At 35.5% G+C, this 22,962-nt stretch overlaps 1 protein-coding gene across 1 annotated transcript in view; it reads left to right on the top strand.

The window, feature by feature from the left end:
- The window catches only part of LOC113235414 (mucin-3A-like), a 241,241-nt gene that overhangs the window by 202,321 nt on the left and 15,958 nt on the right, over nt 1-22,962 (top strand). Inside the window, exons 4-8 of the mRNA XM_026471095.1 lie at nt 18,843-19,850; nt 19,958-20,086; nt 20,351-21,355; nt 21,483-21,590; nt 22,327-22,473. Of these exons, the coding sequence (XP_026326880.1) occupies nt 18,843-19,850; nt 19,958-20,086; nt 20,351-21,355; nt 21,483-21,590; nt 22,327-22,473 (2,397 nt within the window). The remainder of the gene's footprint in view (nt 1-18,842; nt 19,851-19,957; nt 20,087-20,350; nt 21,356-21,482; nt 21,591-22,326; nt 22,474-22,962) is intronic.

Below are 22,962 nucleotides of genomic sequence, written 5' to 3'. Positions count from 1 at the left end.
TCGATAACTACTTATATATCGACACTCGAATAATGACACTAAATATTTAATTAATTAATAGATACCTATATATTAGGTTTGTTTGTCATATATATATGATTTTATATTTATTACGTTTATGTTATTAGTACATTATTAATTTAATACTTTGTTTAGTTTGCCGCATGAGTGAATTTCGTTTTCCTCAAAGGTGCACTGGTAGAGAATAATTTTAGCATTGAGTCCGCCTTTGTACCATTCATATAATAATAAATAAATAAATCGATTGTAATTTAGTCCATTTTTGATAAAGGGGACATATCCTTTTTAGGGCATGTGTATTCATCTATTGCTAAATCGTGAAAAAATAATTTATAAATCAATGGCAATGTTCGTACGTACTCAACCAGTATGATGCATCTTTGGTCAAGCGCCGAACAATCAACATCTCCTGATCGACTCGCGTCGAGTGTATTTTGGCGGTGGTTGTGTTTGTGGTATTTATTATATTATTTTTTTGTGAATGGGAAGGTTAAAATTTAACGGCATGAAAAAATATACATCAATAGCGCAGCTATCTTACAACGCTCAAACCTTCACTGGGTTCGCGGAGTAGCAAGGCAATTTACTACCATTTTTATTATTATGTATGATTGTATGTATTGTTGTTTTTCTCCCGATTGCAGTGGGACCAATTGTAAAATATATTTGAGAACGATGTAAAGTATAAAATTGTACCTTATATTTGAAAATAGCTCCGCACTAGAGAAACCCTATATCGAGAGTGCCATGGACACACACATTGACAAGTAGTTATCAACGTGTGTGTATCGTGAATTTGGCTGTAATTTGTAGAAATTACAGCCAAATTCACGAGACAAATAAATGTAAAACATACACATATTTCTTTCGGCCCGGGAATTGAACCCGGGATCTTTGCGTGACGGTCCGGCACACATGGTAACCGTGCGGTAGTTATTAAAATAAAACAAACTTGGAGTCTGAACCCTTACCGAGTAAGACAAAAATCATTAGCATATTTCATACTATACTTTATAGCTACCTATTAAAATTCTGAGAAGTAAAATTTACGTGATATTTAAAAACGAGATATAATCTAGTTTTTCCAATTAACATGTTGAAGAGTGGGTTTTAGACGCAATGCAAATTGTTTCCCGTTCGCCACGGGTTCACTTGTTATGTAACGGTGTGATAGACAGTCTGGTCGAGTGGATATTCATCTCAATAAGCTTAACTAGTGTCCGAGTGTACACAACTTTTTTAGTACTATATCGACATTAATATTTTATTATAAGGACAAATTTAATAATTTAACTTACCGTGCATTAAAACTGTGAACTACGTACAATTTCTTTTTATAACTTAATTTTGAGTTTTGCCTAATAGTTAAATATATTTCATCATAATCATCAAAAACCTTTTGTGTGTCCGACTGTTGAGTACTGGTGAGCCCTTAGGACAGGATTTAGGCCACAGACCACCATGTTGACCCAATGCGGGTTACGGACTACATGTGTTTCAAAGTTTGTAAATTTTTTAAAAATAAGTTACGAGTAAAAAAGCCACAGTAACCCGTAGTCGAAGCGCGCAAAATTTGACCGCTCGACTCCCGCGTCTCAACGATCTTTCTTCTTCTTAATCAACAACAACAAATAAGTGCTTGGCCTTGGTCGGTTGAGATGGTAATGTAGTCTAGGCTCTAATCTATGAGTAGAACTACTGGGTGAGTGAATATAGTTTTGTATTTAGAATGTGTTTAAAAAAATAGGATAGAATAAAAAGAACATCTTGGGAGATCTAGAAGTAGCCTCCATAAGTAAATATATGAAAAATACAATAAATATCTAATTTTGAAGTTAATCCCGGTTTATATTTATAAAGTACCTCTCGCTACGCGACCTGAGCTACCCCCTAGGCTGCAGTACCTACTATTGAAGTTGACAATGATTATAATCTATGAATACAGGAAATCTTTAGGTTAATCTTAAAGTGTGTGTGAATGCGATTGATCGATAGATGCAAACGCGCGGCTGCATCGATAGAAACACGCGATTGCATCGATGCAATCGCTTATAAATCACAAGTGTAGCGATGCCATCGTGCGCTTGTATCATTTGTATCATGATTTTTTTGTGTTAAGTTAATATAAAAAATACGTGTTTTCATTTAATTTTTCTGGCGGTGGGCGTTCAAAATTTTTTATTTTACTTAGATGAGTCAAAAATCTTGCTGAGTTTTGGATAATGCCTCGGAGTGAATTTCGTTAACTTTGATAATCATGATCCAGGATATTTTCTTGATTGAGACCAGCTAATTAGTGTAGTGTACTCGTATACGGGCTTAATGATAAATAAATAAAAATAAAATAAACAAAATGTTTCTTCATTTAGAATTAAACCCATTAATAAATTTAACATTACTTAAGAAACAATAAACGATTGTTCGTCTTCTTAATGTACTGTTAATAACTACATCCTGAAGTGATTTATGACTGTCAATTGAATATACACCGTTTAATCGATCTAAAGAATATATCGATCAAATATTAATTAAAACAGATACCGATATATTACACAATGAGTTTAACATGGTTGCGCCTGCGTCGGTCACGAATTAGAACGGCTGTAATGTCATTGAGATATTTTGACTGGTCTGTAATTTTGATTGATATTGTTACAGTTTTTCACTTCTTTAATTTGAAACTTCTAGGTTAATAGTATAAGAATCGTTTGTTTCACATTATATTAATTTCACAATATTACAATTTACAATCAAACTATTTTCGCGCCCTTCACATTCAATTATAATAATTATTTTTAAGGGGAGCATGAGTTAGTTTTTAACGGCTGTTTTAAAATACTATTAACGTCCAGTTTTGAAATCCAATTTTGATTTTATTAAGTTTAAGTTTTAAAATTGAAATTAAATATTTTTGAGTCGTGAAAAGCTAAAATATGCTCTCGTGAAAAATTTTTCGAAATGGCGCTTTCGCCCTTTCTACAAAACACCGACGATATAATCACAGCTCCATAAATATTAAAAATTTGGATAAAAATATGGCATTTAAAAAAAAACAAAAAGGTTTTTATTTATCATATTTTATTGAATTGATGTCCAATTATTTTTTATGTGAAATTACTCCAGTAGTTTGTTTTAATGAAATTACTCAGAAAAAATTCCTTCGATCCGGTCGGATTAGAACCGACGTGTTCTGGCATACCGTGTCAGACGCTATACCAACTAAGCCACGGAACGAACCTGCGGACTTCACGAATTTTTCTATGTGTTTGTTGTCGTGTCTTTTGTATTTGGTTTTTCAACGATTTTTTAGCCGTAGTGCCATCTATGAGAAATCTTAAGTATTTCGTCACCCAGTTAGATATACCTTTACAGCTACCAGGCCTGGCCAGAGGTGTAGCTATTCATTATATTTTGAAATTACTCCACTAGTTTGTCATAATTATTAATACAAAGATCGAAGACTCAGAAAAAAGTCCTTCCATCCGACCGGAAAAGACTTTTCTCTTTAAAAAAACTATTATAATACATTTGAATTCTCGACGATAAGAGTGTTTGACACATGGTTATAGAACTTAGTTAATAATTATTTATCTCTCTCCTTGTTATTAAAATTATCATGACACAAGTGTACCAATAATATATTATTGTATTCTTATTATAAATTTATATAGTTAATTTAATAAATATACCCGGGACTTCAGATAGTTTTCTTCTAAGTGATATCCGAAATGTATTCTTTAAGCATCGGGTCCACTATCCACCTGCTCTAGTTACTTGAATATTGGTCATAATACAGGTTTCAAGGGAAAAGGACGTAACGAACGTCATATGATAAGATAACTTACCAGATGTCTTGTGATTATAAGTTGATGGAAAGTAGAACTAGTTTAGTTGCAAGTGGATTCGCGGTACTGGACAGGTAAGGGCGTTCTCACACGTCCACCGTCTAAAGACCTGCGCACACCGAACGCGGATCTGTAGCACGACAAGTATGGTCGATCCGGCTGAGTTTTGTGAATGGTGCAATGTAGAGGAATTGCTTTCGGAGAAATTTGTTTTTAATATGAATCACATTGTAATTCAGTGAACTGGATATTTGTATATGAAATAAATGATTCTACATTCAACTGAGAGTAAGAGGTTTAAAGAAATAACATTCTCAGCGTTACTGTACTTTATGATAATTTACTTATACAAAAAAATAAAAGTAATTTCAATGTTATGATTTAAGTCTCGATTGTCAAACGGTCCATCATCATTTTCCAAACATTTTATGTTCTTGGTTACAATAAATACGTCTAAACCGCTTTTATCACATGAAAGTCTTAAAAATAATACGAACTATATGAAACAAATATATTTTGTATAATCGCAGTACGGAGTACTAAAAAAAGTGACCTCAAAAGTTCGTAATTCCTTACATCTATTTGCCAAGTTTTATTGAAATCGGTTACCGGAAAGTGCGCGAGACCGGATTCATCCCCTAGTTTGTTACCTTTAGAGGTGGAATATTTTCTTCAAATTTAAATGGAACTAATACAGAGGTGCCCTCTTTAAAACAAAAAAAAATCATCAAAATCGGTTCAGAAATTCCGGAGTAATCGTGTAACATAAATAAAAATATAAAATCGCAATTGAAAACTTCCTCTTTTTTGAAGTCGGTTGGAAATAGGATTTTTTTTATGAAAAATATACTGGCTGTTCTTGAAAAATTCACAAATTCATTTAAGAAGTAATATGTACGCATTTATAATAAGATTCCAGTTGATATCAGTTTAGAACTACAGTAAACTTGGATGACAAAAATCTTTGGTAGCGACACCGTTAGATCTAGCAGGTTGTCTCGACTTATGATATTTGAAATAAATACTAATTGTAAATAATGTGTACAAATGTTTATTTTTACAGAGCAGTCATTAGAGTCTCTTACTCATTATTTTCAGGTGCCTTATGAATGAATGGTAGAGTTGATTCAATGTGACGATTTCTAGCATAATTTGCTTACATATGAAATTAAAATTATTAGAATTTGAATTCTATTCACCAGTGCCTAGCTCGATTCACTAGCGACCCGTAATCTAGGTACATCGAGTGTATAACCAGAAATAGAGACGAAATGTCATTTAATTTGATTGAAAACTATTCTGCCAAATCATTCCGGTGACAATTGAGCTCCGATTGGCCAGTCCGAATTCGAAACAATTGACGGGTGTCGTCAATTGTTCACTTCAAATAGACCAGTTTAACTTGAGCTTTGCTATAATGGACGTAAATTGCAAAATCACATACCTATTTCATATTCTGTCGTCGATTAACTAAAACGCGGCGAAGTGCAAAAGCAAATGGTCAAATATCCGTTTTAAATAGCAAAAAATAGAGCACAAAAATATGTTTTAAAATTAGTTAACATGTTCGATTTATCGGAACTTACCCTAACGATGCATAGCTGAAATATCATTAGACAATGTCTACAAATATGATATCTTAAAAAATTATTTTTTTCTTAGTCGCGTTTTGTTTAGCAGATGGCAGTATTTAATTACCGATGAAATGTGATTTCGTTTTTTTTTTTTATAATTAGATCGCTGTTTTCCCACACCTCCGAATGGAACAGCCCCCATTGTTAGAGATATTATCTTTATTACAATAACTACAGAATATTTTTGGAATATACCGAGACATACACACAGGTCAGTTGTTGGCGCTGTACCATTTCAGCTTCTAATTTGTGATTTCAGCGCAAACGAGAGTTGATATTTAAAAGTGATATAAGATACACTTACCTCAAGAGTTACCAGGGTTGGATGGCCCTTACGTCGTCTCTAACTACCTCCGTGGCCGAACGGTTACCATGCCGGACTGCCACGCAGAGGTCCCAGGTTCGATTCCCGGGCCGGGAGAAATATTTGTATGGCCTACATGTATTTCTTTCGTGAGTTTGGGTGTAATTTGTGGTTGTCTATGTGTGTGTCCATGGCACCCGCGACACAGGGTTTCCCTAGTGCGGGGCTATGTCGAGTGTATGCGTTATTATTATTATTATTATTTCTTGTTACATACTCGATTTCTAGGTATAATGTTTGCACACAAAATATACCTTCTTATGACAACTTGAGACTGTAAAATTTGCTGTAAAAAATTGTCAAACAATTTTACACCGTTAGTAACAACTGCTACCGCCAACTCATGAGCCTTTATGTGCAGAGGATAAACTAATCTGTTCAAGCGTAGATTTTAAAGAACTGTGTTATGCTCTTTATCATTAGGGCCGTACAGTGTGTGACCATGTGAACTCCTTACATCGTCTTCCCACCTTTTTATCGCATTTTCTCTAGTTCCTGGCCATTTGTTTTTAAATTTTGAATCGTTCTTTAATTCCTTTGCCTCGCCATTTTGATTTTGTTTCGTTCCATCTCGACCCACTCCCTGCTCGATCGCGGCAGCGAACAGTACTGCTCTAATTTTTAATCGCGTCTAATTTTGATTTTAATACCAGTTTTAATACCAATCTGTAATATTGTATAACTCGGCCCTTTCCGGCCTCTTTTTTCCCATTTCGATTTAAATACGAATAAATTCTTTGCGGCCCGAAGTATCCTATTTTTATTACCGTGAACCTGGTCACGTCTCATTAGGGTTTACAACCTTTTCAAGTGCAAAGTAATGGGTGTGTACGAAAAAAGTTGCCCGTCGACAAATTCTCCAATTATATTCGGGAACCTACTCCACATTCTACTCCTCTGGTCGCGCGACTCTCACTTTGTGCAATAACGCACCTTGACCTCGCTTACGCGGTTATCGCCCTGGCGAAACACGCAGTGCCGGATTTTACTCTGCGATCAATTACAATTTAATTGGAGTTGATAAACTCACAAGTCAACACAATAGCAATGTATTACAACTCTACAGCTAAATATGAGCTTCATCAACGGAGGAATTGGTGTAATATAGGTACAAAGCCAGTTTATGATAAATGTATGGCACATGCTTTGGAGTCTACAGTTAGCTTCAAATTAAAAAGCAGTTTAAGACGATTTTAAAGAACTAAGCCAATGGAGCGGTAATAGCACCTGAGTGGGCACAATGAACGGCCTTTGAAAACATATGGTCAGTTTAATCTCTGGCCTTTATCCTTTTAAAAATAATACGAACCACCAACTTTGGACTAGAAGTATGTTTTTTGACCTGTCCGTTTCACAACTCTAGATATTTTATTGCTATTCGGTTAGTGGGTTCGGAATTTAAAGTTAGGTAACTAATTTGAATAAAATTTAAGTACATTCTGTAGATTTATTAAATATCTTACATGGTCATTATTATAGAAACTTTTGACCATTTCTTTGTATAGCAACATTCTATTTATCAATAAGTTAACTACGTAAAACCAGACCGCGATAATTTATTCCGGTTTCCGGTTGGTTAATTTTTGGCCTCAAATATAAAAGACTGAGCACTTACGTTAAACGATCGAGTTACGATATCATCAGATAAAATACACTGACATTTACCAAACTCGTAATGATGCCATTATATGTATCACAATAAAGTGTTCATCACTTCCTCTTTTTGCGTTGCGTTATGTTACCACTTTCATTGCAAAAAGTCTTGTGCAGTACAAGAATTACGTAGTAATAAATAACGCGTATAGAGATAATAATAATAACGCGCACTCACTCATAGCCTCGTACTAGGGTACCCTGTATTGTGGGTGGCATGGACGTACACATAGACAGCCACAAATTACACCCAAACTCACGAGAGAAATAAATGTAGGCCATACAAATATTTCTCCAGGGCCGGGAATCGAACCCGGAACCTCTGTGTGGCAGTTCAGCATGGCAACCGTTCGGCCACGGAGGTAGTGAACAGATGTATGGAATATATAAGGAATTGCGCGATTTAATTCTACCTTCACTAAGGAACATTAAGCTTCCACATTTATATGGCGAACAGCGGTATTCCCTGCCTACAGACTTATCCCCTGAATGCTACAACTTGGACCTTTTCAAGGCGAGAGTGAATAGACATTATTTAAGTGCATGCTCCATCGGCAATCTCATTGTCACTTTCCATGGATATGGAGGTCAAATGCGCACTTATTTTTTTTTATATAAAATATATATTTCGTTTCCCTCCACACTAACTGTTGTAATTCGACAACAAAAACATTTCACACCTTGACCCGTGTCAGTCGTTATAACAACAAGTAATATTCATATATAAAAAGGTATACATATCTCGATAAGTTGAGAATGTTCGAAATCGAGTTACACTACTTACAGGTTTCTTAGCATGGCATGAGTTCCTTTTATTTTCCCGATATTTCGGAACGGTTATACGCTCTAGGGTCACGGGTTGACAGGTCGGCGGCAAATTTAGTAGCAGTAGAGCTCCTTGTAGTAGGGTTCGATCAGGGAAGTACTGCCACCTTACCTATTTCTGCCGCCAAGCAGTAATATGAGCATTACTTACTGTGTTTCGGGTTTGAAGGGTGCTGGTGAAATTACAAGCACATGAGACTTGTCAACTTATGTCTCAGGGAAGCAAGCGTAGTAGCAGTGTCCTTAAGAGCGCAAGAATACGAATGAAGCTAACCAAAAAAAGAAGAGGTTCGTTTATATTTATACCGGTTCAGTGCCTCCACACCGTCCTATCAATCCTATCAATGGGTCGCTACGCCGCTCGGCCAATCAGAGCTCCTGAATTATTCGTTTTCCTCTCAATTCTAGCTCTGACCGGCCAGGCGCGTACGGCCGTCCGTAATAGTCTTTTACACCAGGCAGCACATATTCGTCCTGTTACTTGTTGTCATAAAAGAAAAAGATTACATCTTTTCATCTTTGTATACCCTCGTGCGCTGTCGACGAATATCTTCATCTCGACTACTTGTGACGTCACCCATACTAATACAAATAAAAAGAACTCATACCGTGGTAAGACACCTGTAATTAGTGAATAACCGTAAGTCTTAAAATCTATATTAAGATCGTATTCCTAAATTATGAAAAAAATTCAAACGCGGCAGTTACTTGGCAGAAGGATGACACGTGTGAGATTGGAGCGCTATTCCAATGTTGTCAGACGGTTTTATTACAGTATAAAACCTTATGCACAAAATTCTTATAAAGAAGAATTTCTTAATTTTTACTTTAATTACGGCGTCCATAATAAAACATTACTTAAATAAATTTACGACGTTGGAAAGGTAAAAAGTCTAACGTGCATTTGGAAAATATTACAGAAGAGCTATTTAAAGTAATTTTTTAAGGAAAAAAAATGTATAACTCTAATGTTATTTGTTATATTGAAAAATAGAAAGTTGCTGCTCTTCCATATAACAAATAAAATGTAGGTTATTTTTTTTTCTTAACATTTGTTAATAAGGTATTTACCTTAAATTAATATTCTGCAATATTTTCCTAATGCACGTTACACGTTCATCTATCCAAAGTGAAAACTGCCTAACTATACTCATGGACAAAATTATAGGAACGCTAAATTATGATAACAATGTTCATGTGAGCCACTGGGCACATATTTAGTTTGATCGAAAACAAAACACGTTTGAAGTCATTCTTTTCTCAAATAAATCGTTCTGATGTAAGTGGCTAGAGGTTCATTTCAAAATTGTCATTATAATTCAACCTTTTTTGGCATTATCTAAATATGTCCATGAGTGTACTTATTTCCCCATTTTATGTGGTAAAATCAAGTTGACAATGCCAAGCTGATAGAGCTATATAACGCTTTTTGAGTGCTGCACATGGCCTAATGTTGTGACATTGCTAAATTATTCTAATATTGTGCTGTGGTTTCCTTACTTATGCGTCATTTTATTATTATTATTATTGGATCGTTACGTAACCTGTATTGGGCAAGTAATGTGTTTGATTGTATAATCGATCGATAATAGACAATATAAAAACTGAAGTGACCGACATGGCTTGTAAAATCAGTAAGCTTAAGTGGTAGTGGACCAGATATGTCTGCAGGAGGGCTGATGGCCGTTTGAGCAGACTTGTTCTAGAGTGGCGACCACGCTAATATAGATGGACGGTAGTGGGTGAATGCGGGCGGCACAAGATCAGAAGAATTCGTGCTCATGGCACTCGAGGCTTATGTTCAGCAGTTGATGCGTCAAAGCTGATGATGATTTTGTCCCTATGTACATCTCCGGTACTTGCCCGGAGAACTAATGAGGACGAGCTAGACATTCTCCGGTCCCTCCAGCCGCGTAGGTTTCCGGAAACTGGAGAGACGCCTTGGCGTCGGGAAGTGAGCGTACTTTACAGCTTCGCCACCAAACAGAAGATTTGGTAGTGGCTAAAGTCCACTGTTTAGCGTTGGCAACCGTTAGTTGTGCAATGCGCAACGGGAAATTAGCGTATCTATAGCTATAGCTATAGGTACTTATCTGGAAAATAGGGAGAGTACTGTAGGCGCACCCGGGGAGGCTCACCCTAGACACTAGCGTTTTGAGAACCGGATGACGTCAGTCACAACGATCTGTGACAACCTTGTATGTGCTGATATGGGATCATAACCTGAACTTAGAAGGTTCCTATGCACGCACAGGTTCTAGTGCCCTTCTCGTATACCCTAAGGGTCGGTGGGGAGGGTCACTATAGTCAACAGTTATGTAGAAAGGTACGGGGGCTAATAACGATGGTAATGATGCATTATCGATCAATGGACAACTTTTTGTACAGACTTAGCACATAAGTAAAAAAAACTGCTTTATTTTTTAATATCCAACAAACAAAGTTTGATGTTACGTGCTGTGCATAATGCCGGAAGATGTAAAGAGAATGATAAGGTTGAAAAATACGCCATTAGAATTTAAGTTGAAACAAATGAATTTGACTTATGTGCTTTAGTCTGCCGACTCTCATGTCTTTCGAAAGAATTTCGATAAGTTATTGTGCAAAACAAGTAGTATCTTTACCGCTCTAGGACCGGATTTTTACATAATGGCAATGATAATACTGTTACGTCACACATCTGAATATGGGGTTATTGCGCAAAGTTGACGCTGTTTCGATGCAGCTTTAGAATTCTAATTTAATTAAAGCCATCCTAAAATTTTAAGTCAATGAAAAAATCAAGGCAAATATGGAATTGTATAATTGTGTGTGATTATTCACTAGATAATAGCAAAGTGCGCATACGCAAGTTGGGGTCGAAAGGCGAACAAGGATACTTATGTAGGGTGACTATAATTTATATGTGCGATTGTCGTTGGTTTTTATCGGTCTATAATGGGTTAACATCCGCTGTCTTTGCTTACCCCAGTGGCACGCTCACTTTATAGAATAGACGATCATAAGAATATAAGCCACAATGTCATGTCATATCTCGTTAAAGTGTTTTAAACTTAGTTCAAAACTCACAGAGCTTGACCATGAAATTGTGTATATGTTATACAAAACGCCTAGTTTACAATTAAGGTTTGGTTAGACGCAAAAAGTTAACATTTTTACTTCTATCATGGCCTATGCAATAAGGTCTTCAGTAGACTGGCTGCAACGAAAACGTATACAAGGAGGCTGTTTTAAATTTTAAAAGGGCGGTAAGCGTATGCCATACATTTATACATAAATATATGGCATACGCTTATCGTATCTCTCCATACTTCGAAATATTTTGATATATATGATAGGATAAGCTATTCATATTATTAATAAGATTCCCGTTTACGAAATTCCTGTTGACTTCTGTACATATATTGGTGGATAGGATCTGTCCACTCCGCTACTCTGTTCTTGCAGCGTACCAATGATCTGCTGCTGATATGTTTGGACATGAAGATGACAATACCATGGTCACCCGCTCAAGTTTTATCTGGCAGGGTTGTGATATAACACACGTGACATATTGAAAATTATACGTTACGGCTGTCTATTTGTAATAAATGTGGACAATATGTCTCACTTCCAGGAACGAATTGTTTCTTAAGGGAAATGAGAACGTTTGGAACGGATAATGATGTAATTAGTTTTTTTAATCAAATGACGGGACGAGCACGTCGAGTTTTCATCATTATTATTATTTCCTTGCAAAGATCTGAGAGGATTGCTACTGCTTACGTCATTTTGAGACAAAGTTGACAAGAGTCATGTGTCTGTAGATTCACCAGTGCCTTAAAAACCAAAACGCAGTAAAGCTCACCTTATTGCTTAGCGGTAGAAATAGGTAGGGTAGCAGTATATCCCTGGACGAACACTTTCACATTTCTGCTACTTATTATAATAGTTAATATCTTTTTGGTCACCCCAATGTCGCCGGTCCAGGTTTTACCCGCCGGGCTTGCGATTGCAATATATCACATGTCAGCTTACAATTGGACAAGAAACATTGTGCACATGTGACCTAGATTACCCGAAACATATTTAGTAACGGATACCGCTATTTAGAGTTAACTCTACTTCTTTTGCGCAAGTGTTATACAAAGGTAAACAGCTATTGTAATTTGCCGAGATATATGAATTAGCTATTGCAAATATTATACAACGAAATTAGTGTAGTGAAAGTAATAACTAATAAACTATAATTATGTACTTCTCCTACCAAACTTGTGTTTTTTTTAACAGATTTAAAATAAGGTGGAGGTTTTCTATTCGACTTTTTTTTGTATGCTACACGATTATTCCGACATTGATGAACCAATTTCGATTATTCCTTTTTTGTTGGAAAAAGGGCTCCTCAGCAGTAGTTCCAGACAAAGAACAATGGCAAACGCCCATATAATTTTTTTTGACATTATTTGAATGTGTTTGTTTATGAAAAATACGTGAAAATATAGAGTTGAAATTCCTGAACAAATTTTGTTTTGAGTTTACTATTCTGAGAAGTCCGGAACTAAAAATATTCCAGTTTGAAGTTTTGGAGGTTACCTACATGTTACGTAATTGAATAAAATATATTCGGTGTATTATTATATCAAAATAAACTTCAGAAGCCTTAAACAGCGTTAATGGAAGTTGAATGGTGTCGTGAGTTTGTGGACGTGATGAAAGAAAATAAATAATTTTTTATATAGGTATGGTCAAAAGGCATGAAGTTAAGCCATAACAAAAAAAAACTGAGTTAATTAGTACATACCATACATATTGCACTGGTAACTCGGACACAAATATTTTTTTGTGAAAGATGCCATCTTCCTTGATTTCGGGGACTTTTTTATCAGTTTTACCATTTTGGAGAAGCAATTATCTATTTTATTCTTTCTAACGAAGTAGTTAATCTCTTATTACAAATCGGTCGAATCAGTACATTTGATATTACTGAACTAACTTAATGTGGACCATATCCATACGTGGGTACTGATTTTTTTTGCGTCTAGATGTCGCTCTACTTTAAGAAACTCAGAGTTGTAGGAAATATTTGTTGTAGATTCGTAAACGTAGAGCAGCCTTTCTTACTAGTTACGTCTGTTAATCAAAATCAAATCAAATCAAAATCTTTATTTCAGACAAGATATCCATAAAGTGTTAGTAACAAAATCCTTGCCATCTATGTTAATAAAAGTTATCTAGAATGTACAATAATGTTAATGTCTTGAACTTTAATGTCTTATCAGTTAGGCTAAATCACAGTCATATATATATTTACATACATTTTACTATAAGGCGTGGTCTTAAGTAGCGACAGTATATGACCCTATTCAATTTAGCTTTTTAAGTGGAACACGTGTGTTTGTAAGATATAGCCTTATTATAGATACTTGGAATAGCATGTATGTAATAAATACATTTTGTTAGTTGTATGGAGACATAATATGTTCGTATTTAATGTTGGTTGTTGTATAATGTTAATTTCAATACATTACTTTAAATTAGGTATTATTTTCGCTGATAGGAATAATTTCAGAGCAGTTAAAATCTTCAAAAATTCTGCGTCAGGAACAGGTTTGTGCAATTTGTTCTTGTATTTACAAACATTAACCAGTTTTTCAATAACATCTAATAGCGAGTTGTATACATCACTCTAGGATTTCTTTTGTTAAATCAAACACCATAGTTTCTCATTGAAGGGCACAGGCTTTTTTCTTTCTTCCATATTTCGTAGCAGCAGCGCTTTTGTTTGTCGTTCGAAATTCATAAAAATAATCGAAGTAATATCAAATTCACTTAGGTATTATGCAATGGCTACAAATTTGAAATGAAACTATGTTTACAGATATCATTGTAATCGCCGATAGGATGTATAATAATGGTTTGTTTAAAAAAGTAACAAAAATAGGCAATTTTGTTTTATGATTTTAAATGACGGGATGAACAAGTTGCGCGTTGGTAAACGACGCCTGTCAATAACAGTTGCAATACCACTCAATGCTTTGATTTGCAAAGACCCCGTCACCCTGAGACATTTAAATGACAAGTCCTATATACCTGCAATTTCACCAGCACCTTTACCCATCAACCTAACATAACGCATACACTCAACATAGCCCCACTCTAGGGAAACCCTGAATCGCAGGTGTCATGGGCACACACACAGGCAACCGCAAATTACACCCAAACTCACGAGAGAAATAAATTTAGGCCATACAAATATTTCTCCCGGCCTGAGAATCGAACCCGGGACCTCTGCGTGGCAGTCCAGGATGGTAACCTTTCGGCCACGGAGACAGTTAAAAAATAATTGAATATCATGGTGTTGAAATGTAATGACATTCAATAAAACACTTAATTATATAAAAATAGTTATATTTCCAATTTTTGACATAGTTACCTAAGGCGATTAACACACTGCACCGCGCCCCGAGACGGTGCGCGAGTCGCGGAATCAGGCGCGTGGTAGCGGAGACGCAGATCTGCGTTAACTCGCGGTTTAATCTGCGCGGGGGCAGCGGTCTAGCGACCCCGCGCCAGTCAAAGTACTCGCTTCGTAGTTGATCGCCGTAGTGATTGCACATGTAGCTGAGATCCTTCTTTGACAATATTGGTTAATAATACAGAACTCATTCAGGACGCTGCAGTTATACTGTCGATTGTTTTTGTTAACTCTAAAAATTTTGTTTAATCAAAGTTTACGGCGCGTGTTTTCCATACAAACTGAGGTACTTCAGTTTAAAAACGCAGCTCGTGGCGTGGTGCAGTGTGTTAACCGCCTTACATTGTCGTTTGTTTTGCTAAATTTTCCCTGACTGACCTTCGGTGTCACAAAAGCCCGTAGTGTCACGACATCACGATCGAACTCTATGACAATATTATACCAATAACTATTTGATTAGGCTTGGTCTCCAAATTTGCTCACGTTTTTAATTCTTTTTTTTAGCTCGACTCATGAAAATATTTTTGTAATAAACGTCAAAGTTTTTGTCTATGCGGAATCCAATTGCAGGGAGAACTATCCCATTCACAGGAACATGAGACTTACGATCTTATGGAGCGTGTTAGAAAAATGATGTAATGATACGTGTCCAATGACGATGAATGAACGGCACCAATAAGTCGTGCGCCTGGTGATCAGCGACACGTCTGTCCTTAGCAGTTGCAATGTCACTCAGAATTTTAAATCTCAATGATCTGAGGAGCACTGCCACTGCGCCTATGACTCTGAGTGCCTATAATTTCACCCTTACCCTTCAAAACCGGTAGTAGTGCTGACATTACAGCTTGGCGGCAGAAATAGGTAAGGTGGCAATACTTCTGAAAGTATTATATATTATATTTAGTGGAGCGATGGTAGCCCAGTGTGAGAGTGGTTGCTTCTGAATCAAGAAGATGACAGTTCGAATCATTGTGGCTATATGTACCTATGACTTAACTTTTAAATTACGTACATTTGTAAACATTTCGTAACGTTACCTCTCGCTAACGTTGAAGGAAATATTGTTATGAAACCAGTATATCGAAGAAGGTTCGCAACCCTTAGAAAACGTGACCCCAACCAGCATTGGGTCAGAATGGCGAACTGTTGACTAAATATTCTTGTTGTGCTCAGCAGTGGGTTGTATAGGATGTAAACATAAGAGGTGATGATATTGTAATATAAATTATGAATTCAGCGATGACTGATGTTATAATAATAATAATAATAATAACGCACACACTCAACATAGCCCCGCACTAGGGAAACCCTGTGTCGCGGGTGCCATGGACACACACATAGACAACCACAAATTACACCCAAACTCACGAGAGAAATAAATTTAGGTCATACAAATATTTCGCCCGGCCCAGGAATCGAACTTGGAACCTCTGCGTGGTAGTCCGGCATGGTAACCGTTCGGCCACGGAGGCAGGCTAGGAAGCACCCACAGTTTTTAACCGACTACAAGCGGTATTTGTGAACCGACTTTGGTGATTTTTTTGTTGGAAAGAGGGTACATCAGCATTGATCCCAATTAAATTTGAAAAAACTATTCCACCTCTAAGGGTGGACAACCAGGGGATGAATCCGGTTTCGAGAACTTTCCGCTAACCGATTTCAATAAAACATGATAAATAGATATAATTCCACGAACTTTTGAGATTTTTTTTTTATAAAAAAGTTATGGTTATATTCACAACCAACGAATCACAAAAGAGATAACAGAAAGTTAAAGAAGTTAAAGGCACCTTTTCCAAAATGAAATTAGTTATGTCTCACCCACACACCCTGTTAATTAGAATTCATAACCACATCCCAAATTACATTAAAAACCAGGAAAGACTTACGGAATTCAGCAAACAATTAAAAACATTCCTTATTAATAGTTTATTAACGATTAAACATAACGATTATATATAACGATCATAACGATTTTTGACGTTAAATATGATGGCAAATAATAATAATAATAAAAATACTTAGTCCTCTCTCATTAATAATTATTTAAAATGAATATTTTGTATAATGTATGTTTTCCTTTTTAACCGACTTCAAAAAAGGAGGAGGTTCTCATTTTCGACTGTATATTCTTTTCTTTTTTTTGTATGTATGTATGTTACGCGATAACTCCGGTATTTGTTAACCGATTTTCATGATTTTTTTTTTGTTGGAAAGGGGGTACTTCCATAGTGGTCTCATTTCATTTTGAAGAAAATCATCCACCTTTAAGGGTGGCTGTTCTCGCATGAAGATTCATTTTATAAATAGCGCCTAACTTTAATTTAGGAGCAATTATTTTAATGGTTGATTTTGCTATTTCTCCAATTCAAGGCGTTTTTCTCTCAATATACTTTGAGTTGTGAGAAACGATTATTATTATCTCCAGTGTCAAGTCCTGTATAGTGGCAAACTAGGGGATATTTCAATAAAACTTAGCAAATAGATGTAATTCCACGTACTTTTGAGGTCGGTTTTTTAGTACTCTGTACTGAGATTATTACTAATTAAAAATAATGTAATATAATGATTTAACATAATGAAATAGTGTGATTTATGAACTTTACCCTCTGAAGTTGCTGCGCTTTTGCAGGGCGTCTCATGTGTCCCACCAAAATTATTGTTCCATCGTAATGTGGCAAGAAACAATTGAAATTGAAATAATGAACTTATTGACTTTTGTTTAGAATTTACAAGTCACGGGTTATTATGTTAAATTATTATTTTATTAGGTAGATCGAATTTAATACACACTAAACTTTGAATCATATAACTTGTCAGTAATTTCACAACATTTGATTTTCAAAGTGAACACCTGACTTTATAATTACAAGGTCAAGAATTGAACTATTGTTAGCAATTACCTCCACAGATATTTCGAATTCGATATCAAATTAACCAGTTATTACAGTCTAATGGGTTGGACTTAGTGCACAGTCTATTCAGGATCAAACTATAGACTATAGAGCTCTGCGTAGACACGTATGTAGATTGTATGAAAAATGGAATTGAATGTAGAGGTCTATGTTCAGAAGAACTAGTCCAGCTGATGGTTGTAATGAACGGTTCAAAAAAGTTGCCGTTTCATACATCATTTCAAAAATCATTTGCCTGTCATGTATAAAAAAAAAAAAAAAAAAAAATATCTGCCCAGGTTCCGTTCATCATTGCTGCAAAAATCTAGAATATGTAGTGTAAAATATGTATCTGAAGTCAGATTTTGTTTTTATAGTAAAAGATACCATAAATTACCTTTGAAATGGATACTTTTTATTTGAGAAGTTAAAACATTTAAAACTTAACAGTTTGTACCTGACACGAAGCAATAAAAATATTACAATTAAATCATATGGATCGTAACAAATTGCTAGTCGAAATGTCAACCGCTTTTTGTAGAGTCATGTTACACCAGTATGGATTACGGATGTTGGATTCAATAATGTCTTCATTTGAAAAAGTAACCTCTACTAATTTGTTTTGTATATCTCCATTGTTATAGAAAACATTAAGTTCGAAATGAAAATGGCAATGAGCAAAATGCTTTTTAGCAATGGATATCGGAAATAGGACTTGTAGATCAAGATGAATATCAAAATAATTTTCACAAATTAGCATAGTTGTAAGAAATGATGTCACTGCGCATATCGTCATGGTTGCTGACCATATAGTATGCGGAAGAAACAATGGGTTACTTAAATTACGTCATATTAAATTATGATTGTCGGAAATCATTCATTTCAATGACCGCTCTTTTGCATTGTCTCAAAATTTCTACTTTGTTGAAGCCTGTACTTTCTTAACACTCAGTTGCATAGAGATGTAATCCTCCATTTCATAATGCATTGTTTGCTCATCTTTGTTGCACTTTCCATCAGATGCAGTATAATATTACCAGGTAGTTTTATTGCTTTTGAAAGTTTGGATTTATGAAAACTTTATCTTAATTTATATAACACTTGATGTTTGTGTTGTGAAGGTCATAAAGAATATATATTTATTCTTTTCAGACCGAAGGCGTACCGCGGACCAGCAGAAGGTTAATAGCACCATCGGCACCCGAAGCCAGAACAGACTCTAATCAACCTGAAGAAGTGCAATACACTTTCAGATCGAGAAGTTCTAGAAGGCGAGAGTCAATAAATCCGCAAGAAGCGACACGGACGAGGACTCGAGGTAGGCCTCAAGAGACACCAGAGGCCGAACAAGGAAGACCCCAACGAAACGAACGATTCGATTCTCGAAGGACCAATAGTCGAACACGAAATAGGCCTGTCGAAAGTCAACAAAAAGAAGTACCAACGACTAAACACTATGTCGTAAAGCAAAGACCGCAATCGTTCAGCCGAAGAACTAGCTCAACCGAACCCACCATAGAAGTGTCTTCGCCGACAATCGACGAATCCAAAATCGAAGTCGTAAATTCTAACTTGGATGACATCCCCAGAGTGACACCTAAAATCGAAAATGTTTCAGCTACAACATTCAGAAGAAGAAATCCACCTCCTTCCACAGAAAGTACAGCACCAAGACGACGGGGGCGCGTCAGTACCCGAACTGATACGAAATCCCTCGATCTATCTGTTTCTGGAACTACCAATACTTTTACTGTTTCCAACAAAGAACCCAGAACTGCACGAACAGCAGCAGATTTGAGAGACTCCAAGAAGCTAAGATATAAAACAAGACTATCGGAAACCGACACTAATCTAACCGGTGAAGGAATCACAGTTAATGCAGTCACTAAGTCTAGTCAGAACAAAGAGAGTGATACTAGTCAACCAGAAATCCAAACTCCTGCTCCGGTGGTAGTGGAATCGACTATGCAGCCGAGTACTGAGGCAGTAGTTATAACATCAACTACTATAAAGCCTGGAAGACCTCCGTTGCCAAGAGGCAAGTCTAATTTTAGAGCTGCCGTAAAACTGTCCAAATTGGCTAAAACTTCGGATGAGATCAGCGAAGATGACAACTATCCAGCAAGTTTCAAAGCATTAATTAAGGCCAAAAATGCAACTGTAAGTATATGAATTAAATAATATTTAGATACAGCATTGTGACTGAAAGTGCACCCAGTTTGTTTAATTACACCAATTAGCATATGCAAATTATTAAACATTTCCAGACACAAGCGAGCTCTCCAACCAGCGAGAGTTTGTCAGTGAGAGCATCACAAAAAATATACAAAACCTACTCATCATCAGCTCAAACTACTAATACTGATCCCGCTAAGTACAACAGATACAATACACGGGTAATGTAGCATAACTACACATATCATAACCTACTTAAAAAAAACATTCACACCTTCTAAACATAAACCCACAGATTTATTTACAGAGACTTCTTGTAATGCAATTCTCCCAGATAGTAATATTTTCTTATTATGTTCTAAGAATAAATAAATAAATAAATAAATTGTAGAGATAAATACCTATTTCACCCTTGGTATATTTTTCTGTATAAATTAGTTTAAACTTCATACAAACGTCACTAATTTCAAGAACAAATTTTACAGTTTCGCAATAAGCCAAACGCTGAAGAATCAAAAACGGATGAAAACGATGAGGGAAAGCCGATTGAAACCACAGCCTTACCAGAGCAACCAAAAAATATAACACAAGTCCGACCACGAGGGACTTACAATCCAAGGAGTAGAAAATTATACCACACTTCTCCCACAGCAGCACTTAGTTCTACTGCTAGAACTACTTCCTATAAATTTCATAGAAAGTTTAAATCTAGCACAACGGAGTCACCGAGTACAGAAATTATAATAAAACCTAGGCAACTTGATAGCAGTAGTTTAGTGAAGAAGTCGAGACCAGCATATTTTTCAAGGCGAAGTAAAACCACATCAAGTACTGAAGCTAACATGGCAGATAATGTCAACAATGAGAGTAATATTTTGGTAGTGACACCAAGTAAAGCTTTATTGCCGAAAACGTCTTATTATTCTCGACTTAGAAATAAATCAAGAATCGAATTATCTACATCTACAACTGAAGCTGTCACGGAAGTACCTAAAGATGAAAAGACCGCAGATAGCAAAAAGGAAGATTTTGTCGACATGCCTTTAATTTTTAGCTTATTAAAGACCCCTACTCTCACAAAAACTGAGAATGAGACGACAATTAGTGGCATACAAGAGCAAAAAGGTAAGAAAATGTTTATTATTGCTGTAACCAGTAAAGAATCTCAAGAACAGAGCACTGAAAACGAAGTGTCAAGCAGAAGTGAGGAAATTATAAACAAGGTAAATTCTGACGAAACTTTGATTTCAAAATTCCATGCAACTTATAAAAATCACGCTGTAGTAAACGTAACGGAGAACAAAACTAATGCACCCGTAGAGGTAACTCCAGCAATAAGAAATATTCAAACTAGGAAATATTCAAGACCACATTTCGCCACGGCTAACCCTAACGAAGAGGCCCCTGAAGTGACACCTAAGCCACGGGAAAGATATTTGAGAAAATTTAGTGATACATACTCTAAAACAACAGAACCTTCTACAAATGGGGTAAGTAACTTTGATTTAAAACCGATTAATATTAAGAACCTTTTCTGTGACGATTAAAAATATGACAGTGTTTATGGTAATGGCTTTAATGAAATTTTATTGCAATGTAACAAATGTTATATTACAGATACCACCAGAAAAGAAACATGAAGGTAGATTTAGTTCAAAATACCGAGGTTCATACCAAGATAGGATCCCGTATAAACCTACAGTTCCAACTATAACCCCATCAACTGTGAGTATTTTAAATAACAGCAATAGTTGTAAATAATATCTATTTGTTTTCAAAATTGTGTGTGTTCAAAATTGTTTTCAAACGTGATGTAGATATACAGGACAAAGCCCCTTTATATAATTGGCATTAAGAAATACGCGTTATTTTTCATAATCTGTTCGATCACATTCGTTTTAAATTTAAAAGAAATTGCCATTCAAATAAATATATTATGTTATTATCACATCAATATAACATCACCAGGTATGACATCAATAACAAGAACAATTTTGTTGCAAGACTTACAATATTAACTATCGAAAATCGCAAAAATTGAAGTTGAATCATTTACTCGTCATCATTATTTTATAATTTTAGTATTATAATGTGTTTTTCATTATTCATTTCATTCACATCATTACATTAAATGGTAATCAAAGAAACTTCCATTGAGTAAGCTTATTCATTATTTATTAATGAACTGTATTTGTCCAATCTGCGTTGGAATGGACAGATTTTTATTGTCTTCAAATCACATGCTCACAAAGCTTCGACGAATCACCGTACATATTCTCTCCTATTGAGAAGCGAGATTTTCAGGGATTCTAAGGGTACCAGACCAATGCGGACATACATATGTCTTCGTAGGGTTTTGTGAACCTTGTATATATTATGCAGGAATCTTCTGCCAATAACGCGAACAATAACATAAAACCTTATAAACCAGATGATAATAAAAAGTTTCTCATTGCTGAAGGCTTGGCTGAAATTCTTCGTGACTGACCATCTGTTGGCAAAGTCCGTTGAAGAGCCTAAATGGTTTGAAGACGAGGACATTTACGTTACGACTGAGTCGCAGAGCTTCACAACGCCACCAGTCTCACATGAATCATCATTAGAACTGGTTAATGGACTCATATAGTTGACACTACTATCACTTTACTAAACATGTTCATTTCATTCACCCATTCATTGTAAAGTTTTATTAATTTTAGTTTTGAAGAGATGTTTTATTTTACTTGTCAAGTCTTTAATCTCTATCATGCGCATTTAGACATAAAAAGATTTTTTAGGATTATTGCTATCCCTTTTTATTCCTTTGTTTATAGTAAAAGGATACTTTAATATCTCATAAGATTCATTACATTTTTCAGGAATGTGTTCAACAGTTTTAGTAACATATCATTTTATTTGAAAAGTTTGACAGTGGAGTATATTATAAGCATTTATTTTAAATAACGCATCTCTTTAAGACGTGAACATATTTTAGAGAGCTTTTGCGTTAAGCAATAAATATATTATTTTAAAGTAATTTCATATAATACAAAAATATTTAACAACTTAACGCTTAAGTTAAACGAACTAGAATATATAAATGTAAATAGAATAAATA

The sequence above is a fragment of the Hyposmocoma kahamanoa genome, unplaced genomic scaffold, assembly GCF_003589595.1.
Source record: "Hyposmocoma kahamanoa isolate Upper Pololo Valley unplaced genomic scaffold, ASM358959v1 87, whole genome shotgun sequence".
Taxonomy (NCBI): Eukaryota; Metazoa; Arthropoda; class Insecta; order Lepidoptera; family Cosmopterigidae; genus Hyposmocoma; species Hyposmocoma kahamanoa.
Note: the sequence above shows the minus strand (reverse complement) of the source record. Positions and strands in the feature narration are given on the sequence as shown.